We start from the raw sequence: 11,739 nt of genomic DNA, 5'->3' as shown, positions 1-11,739 counted from the left end.
CTACGGGTTGCAGCGTCGCGTCAGACAGTCCATGTCCCTGGTGGTCCATGTCCCGCTGTTCCTCTGACCGTGCTGAATGACTTCTGGAGGCCATCGCTCTCCTGATGGCGTGAGATCTCCTCCTGTGGTGCTCTGTGGAAATCACCAACAGAGAAGAATGTTTAGTTATCATTCAGCAACCTGAATGATCACAGCGTCCTGACATGCTGTCTCCATCATGGCCATCGGGACATAGATGCTACACACACACACACACACACACACACGTGAATACATGTTCATAAAGGAGTTTATGAATGAATAGTACGGCTGCTTGGGTACAATTCGATGTTTAAACAACGTGTCCACTGGAGCTAAAGTGAAAACATTCACCAAAAATAGCAGATCTACAAGCTCAAACAACGCATCAAGTTGAGACGTATGGTGGGCTTGTAGATCAGCTATTTTAGGTGTGGTAGTCCATATTTTAGGTTTGGTGGTCCAAGTATAAAGGGTTTAAGTGGTTAAACTGAAGAGACATTGTTATAAATTCCAAATATGAGAGTATTCTGCAGCACCACTGGACCAGCTGGGCTAGTCACTGTAGGCCCATCATTAACCCTAACCCACCCACTGTAGGCAGTGTTGTACCCCAACGCGTTCAAAGAACCATGCTTCACGAACTCGTTCATATTCAGGGTGAACGTTAACGGAACGTACTGCATTTCTACTTGATGAACGTCATCGTGAACGCATTCATTTCTGGCGTGTGTGAACGTCACTTTCGCAGGTTCAACTTCGTTCAAGAGTGAGTGTTTCCATAGAGCCTTCCAGGCTAAATCCCCGACGCTAAAAAATACACCCTAAACATGACTTAAGGCTCATACATAGTCTGGATTTTCGGTGGTGAGGTGACCACCAAACTACAACATGACGTCACTGAGGTGACCACCGAACTACAACATGACGTCACTGAGCCGCGGTGAAGAGCAAACCACCGCCACCGCTCCAGCCCTTCTCTCTGTTTTTACTCACCACCGCTCAACGTTATTTCAGCTCCGGTGGTCAGCTCACCACCGTAAATCCAGACTACGAATAGGCCTTTAATATCTAGCGAAAAACCCACCAATAAGTCCTTATCCGACACAAATTAACTAATCTTTCTCAGCCGTCACTGGAGCGCGCATCTAGCTACTGCATGATGATCATGCACTCATGCTGCATGCACACAGCACGCAGACAGACAGCAGACACTGTCCCAACTCCCAACACAAACACTGAGGAAACGTGTTGTTTGATTAAACATAATATGCCACGAAAAATAGCTTCCAATAGCTTAGTTGGTTATTATCGTGTCCACAATATCGCCACGAACGGCCAACAAAAGACATCTCTCTTCCACAGTGAGTGAAGCGCAGTGATGCCTGATTTATTCTTCGTCGTACAATGTGTTCCGTGCTGAAAATAGCTGATCTACAAGCTCACAACGTGTCGCGTACGCGACACGTTGTGAGCTTGTAGATCAGCTATTTTCATCATGCGGAGAGATGCAGGCTCTGAGAACATTCAGAAACGTTTGCCTTCACAATAAAAGCATGCAGCTTTCAAAAGTGTGCCCATATAGACAAAGGAATATATTTAAGAATTCGGTGGCATTTCACATTGCAGGTAAACAAACCCATAATAATAAACAAATCCCAAATGGTGGTAAACAAATCACAAATATATGTAAACAAATCATAAATGTTTATAAACAAACCCAAAATATTTGTAAGCTAATCACATGTTTATAAACAAGCCCAAAATGTTTGTAAACACATACCACATGTGTATAAGCAACCCACCCCCCAAAGAAATGTTCATGAACAAATCCCAAATGTTTAAAACAAATCCCAAATGTTTAAAACAAATCCCAAATGTTTAAAACAAATCCCAAGCGTTACTCTTTTACCTGCTTTGTTCACTAACATTACAAAGATGCCCAAAGGAAAGGTAGGCCTACAATGTTTACCCTGCAGGGTAACTGGACTAAGCTCAAGAACTTGTTTACAGCCAGGCCCTGCTCATAGAACATTTCATGGTAGGGGTTCAATGCCTTGTTCAAGGGCACTTCAGCGGTGGTAATTTTAACGTGCCGGTCCGGGGATACGAACTATAGCGACCTTTCCGATATCAAGACCGCGCTCCGCAAACCGTTCGGCCACAGCTGCCCAAAGACATGGACATGTAGTCAGTGTTCTGCGCTGGCTTTTCAGACGCCTATGTAAACATTACATTGATCTGCGTTACAAAAGAAACGGTCAAACTATAATGTCTGACACAATAACTGATACAAAACGACTAATCCACACAATGAGCGACCACTGTAACGTGACAGTGTGCATTTCAACAGATCTTACGTTAGTTTTAGGCTACTATAAACAAAACAAAAATAGTATAACTTACTTTATCAGAGAAACAGCAACGAGTGACTTAGCTACTAGCACAACTGTTGTTGTTGTTGTGACTGGAGCAGTGTGAGAGAAAATACGACGTTTGAGTGAATGAAGCCCTGGTTGCTCAAAGCTCTGGGTTGTCCTCTGTACGTGTGTCTTCAGGTTGAAAAGGACAGACAGTCCCTCAAAACGAACCAACTGGTTCAAGTTTGTTCAAGTTTAGCTACAATTAACGTCTGTTCACTTGGAATGGACGGAGCCGGCGAACACACATAGTTTTTGTGTACATGCGCATTAGCACTGGAGCCAGTGTTGCCAACTCTCGTGAGAGAAATAAGCCAACCCACCTCCAAAAACAAGCCAAAACAAACCCAATAACATCCCCAAATAATCCTAATAAAAAATGATTTGATGAATTTATTATTATACATACTATGTATGTCTATGATAATTAATGTTTTAGTAATTTATTATAGTAATAATTAGCCCATAAAGAAAATAAAAGGATCTCTGGAAAAAACAAAGATGCCAAATGTCGCGGGAAATAAGCAGACTTGGCAACCCTGGCTGGAGCGTGCACGTGCACGTAGCATAAACGGTCGCTAGGGGGAGCCATGGTACAGCGTAATACTATGCAGCATAGGAATTATACTATAGCAAATACATATCCGTTACACCACTGGTTTTCAACCAGTGGTCTTAGGGGTTTCTACTGTAGGTGGTCCCCATGCATCAACATGATGGAGATGGAGAGTTGGTAACCAAATAGACCCCTTTTTTAACCCTTGAGAGTGTAAAATGAAACCAAATGGACCATTATATAAACAATATAACACTAAACACTATAGAGACACTATAACACTATAGAAACACTATAACACTATAGAACACTATAGAATTATGACCAATGCTAACAACGCGCATTGCTGGACATGCCAAAATGCGCAAATGCGTGTTTTTCCATTCTGGAAATGCAAAAACGCACGCATTTGCATGTTTTCCAACTACGGAAATGCGAAAACACACATTTGCATGTCCCACTGCGGCAATGCGAAAACGCGCATGTTCATGTTTTCACAGTGCGGAAATGCAGCATTGGTACTTTTACTTGGGTAAAACAATTGAGTATTATTATTATTTTTTTTAGTTTGCATGTTCTCCCCGTGTCCCCTAGGGTAGGTACCCTCACAAAAAACATACAGTAGCCTAATCCTGGTCTCTAAACTGCCTCCCCCTGGCCAGCCGGGGCGCCTGATGGAGGGGAAAGGAACTGGTTGGAATAACGTGTTCCTTCCACGCGCTACGTCCAACCAGGGAAACTCCCCCCTGTCAGGTGTAAAGGAGCAACTTGGACACTCAGGCATGAAGGGAGCATGAGTTCAAGTCCGTTGCTCTCCCCTTGTCCCACATATATGGGGACTAGGTTGGTGGAGGGTGTGTAGAGCCCAGGATCACATCAGATGATTGACACAGGGGTGAAAAATGGGTTACAAAATCGTGGGATAAAAAATATATTTAAAAAAAAGAGGAAGGTGTGAGACATAAGACTGAACAATGTAAAATAATGTATGGCTGTTATCAAAGCAAACCAGGGCTTCCATAACACCTCAACGGTGCCACGCACCATTGATGAAATAATGTGTTCAAAAGTAGCCCAGACCAAGTATTAACTGCATACATTAATATACTTTTAAGATGGTCGACATTACTCGTTTTAGTGGTCTCGTAAAATATTCTAATATTTTGAGATATTATGTACGCCATAATCATCTAGAATCTAGATTAAAAGAGAAAAAATGAAATATTTCACTTCATGCACAATTGAGAATATATTAAAGTTTCACTTTTTTAATTATATTACGGAAGAAAATTAACTTTTACACAATATTCTATATCATTGAGATGGAGCTGATATATATATTATATAGCAAATATCATATCATTATCATATCATTTGACAGGCAATTTGTTTCACATTACAAAATATATTATTTTCCAGTTCGTTATTTTAAAGTAAAATGTAAATGTGAACCTACTACTTAATCTACAATCAATTTCTACAATCGGCAATCCGATATATCCATATACATGTAAAATACACACAAATAATTTGTGATTCTACGTCTTGGTGGCACCTCGACCCATGATTGACTTCTTGGTGTTTCTCTCAGGTTTCAAAAGGATTATATAACACTTTGGTCCAAACAGCGCCAGCAAAATGCCCAAACTAGATGCTAGAATAGCAAATACCTCCACGACATCTGCATATTTTCCTGGAGAGCTGATATATGCTGGGATGAAGGCTATCCACACGGCACAGAAGATCAACATGCTGAACGTGATTAACTTGGCTTCGTTGAAGTTGTCTGGAAGATTCCTTACCATGAATGCTAGGACGAAACTGAGGAGTGCCAGTAAACCAATATAACCTAGTAACACTCCAAAACCAACTATTGATCCCACATCACACTCATAGACTATCTTATCACTGAGGTACTGTGTGTTTTTATGAGGAGCGGGTGAGGCAGACACAAGCCAAGCTATGCAGATTATTGCCTGGATGGCAGTAAGAATCAGAACTGTTCCTCTCTGCTGCATAGCACCAAAGAACTTCATGATGTCTCCACCCCCAGGCTTGGAGGCCTTGAACACGGCCAGCACCACCATAGTCTTTACCAGGATGCAGGAGACACACAGCACAAAGCTGATCCCGAACACGGCATGCCTCATCTGACAAGTCCAGAGACTGGGACGGCCAATGAACAGGAGTGTGCACAAGAAACATAGTTTGAGTGACAGCAAAAGTTGGAAGCTGAGTTCTGAGTTGTTGACGCGGACCATGGGCGTCTCTTTATGATAAACAAAGATCCCCAGGACAACGGCGCAGACAAATGTTCCCAGCAGTGAGATGGTTGTTAAGGCGATCCCCAGGGCCTCGTGGTAGGACAGGAACACAATGCTCTTTGGGACACAGCGGTCACTCTGGGGACTGGACCAGAAGTCCTCTGGACAACTGGTGCACTCTGTGGAGTCTGACAAAAGAGGACAAGATCAAAGGGACAGACAAGTACAGTACAGTACAGCAGTTTCTCATAACCTACTGTACATAGCCGCATAATGTAAACCTACTAGAGGAGACTCGAGGGGCCGCCAATGGGAAGTTGCACCTATAGGTAGCACCTTGCCATTAACTTATATGGTAAGATGGCCGCGGTCTGCATATGGTCCATACCTGTCTCATTGCTGAACTCTCCCTCAGAACAAGCGATGCAGTCGTAGCAGCAGACCGGTTCTCCTTTCCTTCTGGCCACACGGGTTCCAGGAGAACATCTCTCACTGCACACCGACCGAGGAGGCTGCAGAGGAACGTTAAAACCATCAGTTTAAGTATACATCTCATTCACATCATGAGCTCAATTAAAACGTTTAGAAAGCTGAAATTACTTTTGCGGATTCAAAGTTCCAGAAAATTCTGCCTTCATCGAGGGTGAGTTCTTCATCTCCGGAGGCTGTCTTCTTGACCACGCCTACGTTGTGAATCTTTGTGCTTCCATCAGGGAGCCACGCCCAGTTCAATACATCAAAGATTGGTAAAGCATCACCGTTCTCATCAAATGATACAGGATCACCACCAGATGTGGTGAAGTTGACCTTTTCCAGGTAATAGAGAAGCTAGAAATGGTGATGGTATTGGGTAGAATCGTGAAGAGTAAAGGTCATTACACACTGGCGAATTGGCGACGCGATATATTCGTGCGAATAATTCGCATTTTTAAAAAAACAATTGAAGTCCATGCAAGCTTCCACATCAGTGGCGAATGTGAAAATGTGCGAAAATGCGACCGTTTTCGCTCTTTATTTGTTCGCTCTGGTGTCGTATTTTGCAGAGATTCGCAGGCGAACTGCAACATGCAATATTTCGCATTTTCAGATCGCTTATTCGCATCGCGTCGCTAATTCGCCAGTGTGTAATGACCTTTAGAGAAAAAGAAGAAAACTACTAATGCGCCATCGGAATTACGAACCGTTGGGGGGGTTCCAATTCCAAAACACACTTGCTCCAGGTCAAATCTGGTGACCTCGGGACAGGTATTTCTAAACATAACCTCAGCCAAACTATGCCTAATCCTACACGTAATAATGACCTTAACATCTGTAAAACACAACAAGAATACAAGAACTACTGGGGGTGAGTTTGTACACACGCTCCCGCAGTGTGTCAATTCCTTGTTGGCCCCTACATAGACCAGCTGCAGAAGAACATGTAATCCTATAATTACATGTTCAATTTGTCTTCTTTTTTTCTTCGAGTTATTCAATGTCATATTTACAATGTCCTTGTTATTCTACATTTGGATCCAACTAGAAGCATGGTTGTATACTGTAGGTTAACTGAATTAATATCCCACCTGCCATGGCTGTATTGTCTGCAGAGTGGCACAGCTGTGCCCAGGGAAAGGCCCTCTTCCTGGGGCACACTGCAGCATGTCATGGAGGGCGTGGGCCAGAGCATACACAGCCTTGTACACATTGTACTCTGCCCTGAGGTCAGACACGTCCAACAGGGTGGTTTCTGCCGTTCCCAGGTCCTCTTGTCCAGTACACACCCTTCCACCACCACCAGCGTCCACCCACTCTGGTGGAAGGGGTGCAAATTTACACCGGAACGTGTGCTCCCAAAACTGCCTCACCTGAAAGAACACAATGACTTCATAAGCATAAATATGATTGATTGATTGATTGATTACTTTCTTAGAAGGCTTAAAATGCTACACTAAATAACTGATGTGGTGATTGAAGGTGTTCTTGGGTTTTGTGATGTGTTCACGACATGGCATGATACTAATTCGCTTATTTCCATCGCTCAAAATTATAATTTATTTGTATATATCCTCTCTTCATAATGTAAATAATATCCCAAGCGGCACACTTTACTACTTCTATCAATGGAAATAAGCGAATTAGCACAACACCCCATAGCCCCATTCAATTCCCATTCAATGCAATGCAATTCATTGAGGGCTTATGGTAGGGAAAATAGCCAATAAGGAGTTTTTGCACAAAAAAACACCTGGACCTCTTTGGTGGGGACGTAACAACTACAAAGAAAGGTAAGAAAGATAAGAAAGCATTCTAGCATTGAATTCTCGTCAAACTTTCCTTATGCTTTAAGTAGCATGTGACACTAGGGGGTTTTCATGATTCTGAATCCATTCCATGATAAAAAAAAACACTCCTTGGGCTAAAAACAGCCATAGCCACTTGCCCAAATGTGCCCAAAATGTGCTGACAGCTGACCTGTGCTGATCTCATCACATTTGTCATGACGGCTATGGCCATTTTTAGGCCAAGGAGTGTTTTTTGTGCACAATTAATGCTTGGAAGAAGCAGCAGGAAGCTGCTATAGCTTCAAGGCATATTGAGCTGGCCAGCAGTGGAGGACCTGGTTGGGCAGTTTGTGACATACCGTATCTAGGCAGGCAGTCACGTAGGTAGGAGATGTAAACACCAAATATGTCAACAGAAAGTCTACTTTAATCAGGCGAGAACAGTGTTTCACCGCAATGTTGTTCTTGTTCTTTAGTTATAAGGGCAGTTGAATATAGCTTTATTTATTTATTTTTACAAAAAAAAAAAAATGCCAGCCAAGTCTATGGACTTAATGTTCGTTTAGAGCCTTTTTAGGGGTGCTAGATTGAAAATGATAACTATTTTTCAATGGCAGTGAATGAGTTTACAGTTTGCAATTATACAATGGTGCAAAAAGTATACCCCAACAAGCCCTAAGGGCTTGTGTCTGTTGTGGTCCTGTCTATTCAATTCAGACATTTAAAGGCGTACACAAATATACAAGACAATTAAACATACATACATACATACTATGTTATCCTCCTGGTCATTGTCAGGGTGTATTTTTAACAAGAAGTCCTCGAGACCTGGTATCCCTCCACGACGGATGGCAAAACCCAGGGTGCCTCTGAGGTACGGCAGGTAGCGAGCAGACTGGAGATGAGAATCTCCCCACCAAGCTGACGTGGCAGGTAAGATCCATAGCAGACCTGTCACATTCTGCTTAACCACCTGTTCATTGTGTTGAAATGAATGAAAGGGGTGTTTAAGTTTAATTACGAGGGATGTTTAATTATGAACCCCTAAATTAACATCACCAGTATAAGAGAAGCATCATTTAACATTTTCAAGGCTTCTTTGCTTGTAGACCTGAAACCCGGCCATTTGTAGTTGTTTTAGATTTTTGGAGAGAGGTGTGCACTTTAATGCTTGATTATTCTTTTTAGCTTTATCTTTATCTTTTATTATTTTCATTATTTTGTGTCATAGTTGATACTGAGTGATACTGATTGATGGGAATTGCACTTTTTCATAGTAAACGTGACCTTCGGTTGCAATAACACAAACCTCATCCAAGACATAATACATGTAGCTCGCGTACGCAAACGCAACGACCACACGAGCTGTGGACGTCTTCATCACAGAGACAATCCTCCGGAGTTCATCCGGGTCATCATTGGTGACGGGCAGAGCCTCCGAATAAGCCACACAAGCCAGCCCAGACCGGTTCTGACCAGACTGGTCCTGCAGGCCAGACTGGAATAAGCGGGCGGCGTCGCGACCACCGTCATCATCACTGAACAACAGTCCCACCCAGGTCCACTGGAACCGCCTCATGGTCTGGAGCATGGCTCGCACCTGAGTGGACCAACAATGGATAGATAAGTATACGTTGGTTATGATGGGCAACTGGCGGTCCGTTTGCCAATTGATTTCAGCATGTTACAAATGTTACAAATATGACCTGCTTAATGACAGCGGTGCCGTGTCATTAGTCAGGGGAAGCACCCTATGATCCGACGGACCATTGCTCCGAAGGAGCAATGGTCCGAGGTGCGCTGGGGGTCGGGAGAGGGTGGGTGGTTAGGTTTAGTTGTGCTTCCCCGGGGGAGGTTAGGGTGAGGGAGAGGGTGGGTGGTTAGGTTTAGGTGTCTGCCCCGGGGGAGGTTAGGGTTAGGGTGAGGGTTTGAGGTAGGTTGTCGATCGGACCAATGGACCGTCGGCATATTGACGCGGACCCATTAGTCAGAAGGTCCATTGTTCCGAAATGACTATCCCTATCTCTAACCCTAACCTAAACCTAACCGCAAGCACGGGAGCAGTGCATGTTCGGACTAACGGATCTATGGGTATAGTTCCCTTAATGACAGGTAGCCTATTGCAATACGTGACCACATTTGACTGAGAGACTGCCATTGGATGTTTTTGAAGTTTCTCATGTCATATGAAAGCAGGGAATCATAGCTTCAAATTTACATATTGGTTGTTCAGTTTGACCCACCGGATTTGGAGATATGGCTTATAGAGTATAATGTCTTGCAGAGAAACAGCGAGTTGAGAAAACAGGCTTGAAAAGGTTCACTTCTGTGGTCTCTAACATTACACCTATAGCTACATGTTTAAGCATTTATTTCATATTTACATGTCTTCTGTGGTCTCTAACATTACACCTAAAGCTACATGTTTAAGCATTTATTTCATATTTGCATGTCGATTTCAGCTCTGACACTTATTTCAGACATGCTCTAGTATGTGAAGAGTCTGCCTGTGCTATTAACTAATTTTTTCCTCTGGTGAAGAGCTGGAATTTGCGCGATGGCAGTCTCTCAGTCAAACCTGGTCACATAGTATTAAATATTTAAATTAAATAAAAGTAATAAATAATAACATACAAATGTTGGGCCTATTTTTTCAGGATTTTCAATTTTTTTTTTTGCTAAAATAGAAGATCTACAAGCTCAAAACGTATCGCAGTGTGACGCGTGTTGAGCTGGTAGATCGGATGTTTTTGCTACTTTGAGTGAGTGTGGACATAATAGTCATATGAATATTCCAGGGTGTGGAATATGAATATTAGATACCAACACATCTATTGTTATAGAAAGTTCACCTGGAAGACAAAACTTGTCATTGTTCTGAAGAAAGACGGGAACCGAGTCCGGTCGCTCAGACAGGAACAACCAGCATAGTAACTTATCTGGGAAAACAAAACCAACGCAAAGCACACACGTCTCCACCAGCTATAGGATCTTACAACTCCAACACGTCTCCACCAGCTATAGGATCTTACAACTCCATTCACCTCGGTTCAAAGCACACACGTCTCCACCAGCTATAGGATCTTACAACTCCAACACGTCTCCACCAGCTATAGGATCTTACAACTCCATTCACCTCGGTTCAAAGCACACACGTCTCCACCAGCTATAGGATCTTACAACTCCATTCACCTCGGTTCAAAGCACACCACGTCTCCACCAGCTATAGGATCTTACAACTCCATTCACCTCGGTTCAAAGCACACACGTCTCCACCAGCTATAGGATCTTACAACTCCATTCACCTCGGTTCAAAGCAGGATTTGCTAACCTCCCAACCGATTCAAGTATAGGAAACTTACCATCGGCACTCTGTATAAACCTAATATTCTAGAGATGGCAATAGCATTTTTTGAGCCAGCAGGACCCACAATTCCAGGCACTGGAGGAGAGCCAACACAGCTCTGATCCAGTGTGAACTGCTCCTCTCTCCCACTGATCAGAGACAACGCAGCAGGGACTGCAGTGAACCCACAGGTGTCATAGACGCTGTATCCCAGAGTCAGGTTGGGGAGCAGGCTGGGGTCTCTGTTGATTTCGTTGACGACAAAGGCCATCGTCTGGGCCATTCTGAACCCTGCGGTGAAGAAACTATAACACAGAGAATCACACGGTCATCCTGTGAATGTCGTTGCCGTCAGACATCTTGTTATCTCCATAGGAGGAAAAGTCACTATAATGTTGCTCTGGAGAGGGAAGTCTGGAGCAAGTCTGGATGGATGGATGTTCAAAAATCTTTACACAAATCAACTAATAATAATAGACACAGCAGCAAAACAATAAGGTGGCTGTTCTGGTGCTTGCTATCAGTGATATACCCACCCATAGCAGGGGTGACCCTGCGTGGACTGTGACTGTGTGAAGGTCAGCTCGGGGAGCCCAATGCTGGTGTGGAATGGAAACAGACCACCCAGAAGCACGTCCCCGGCCTGGTGCATTCTGTCCAGACCAAACGGTGCCTGCAACGCACAGGAGGAGGAGGAGGAGGAGGAGGAGGAGGAAGACAATGGAGAGAAGGAAGAGAACAACAACATCATCATCAAGTATGAAAACAGTCGTATGTCTGGAGAAGCCCTCATGACTGTCCTCCTCGGTGTAACAACACCCACCCCCACCTTCTCTCAATCCATTGTCCAGTTGTTAGGTTTTATACACAG

At 43.5% G+C, this 11,739-nt stretch overlaps 1 protein-coding gene across 1 annotated transcript; it reads right to left on the bottom strand.

Moving 5' to 3' along the window:
- Nucleotides 1-4,532: 4,532 nt before the first annotated feature.
- Nucleotides 4,533-11,520, bottom strand: LOC308321250 (extracellular calcium-sensing receptor-like; the record flags this gene model as incomplete). The annotated part of the gene is made up of 8 exons (XM_080772089.1): nt 4,533-5,446; nt 5,647-5,770; nt 5,859-6,086; nt 6,824-7,105; nt 8,832-9,122; nt 10,375-10,461; nt 10,954-11,173; nt 11,405-11,520. 8 exons carry the CDS (start codon nt 11,518-11,520, stop codon nt 4,533-4,535), a joined length of 2,262 nt encoding a protein of 753 aa, XP_080628215.1.
- Between the last annotated feature and the right edge of the window lie 219 nt (nt 11,521-11,739).

Source organism: Protomyctophum bolini (genome assembly GCF_963924005.1).
Source record: "Protomyctophum bolini genome assembly, chromosome: 9".
NCBI lineage: Eukaryota > Metazoa > Chordata > Actinopteri > Myctophiformes > Myctophidae > Protomyctophum > Protomyctophum bolini.
This window is presented reverse-complemented; position numbering and strand designations above follow the sequence as displayed.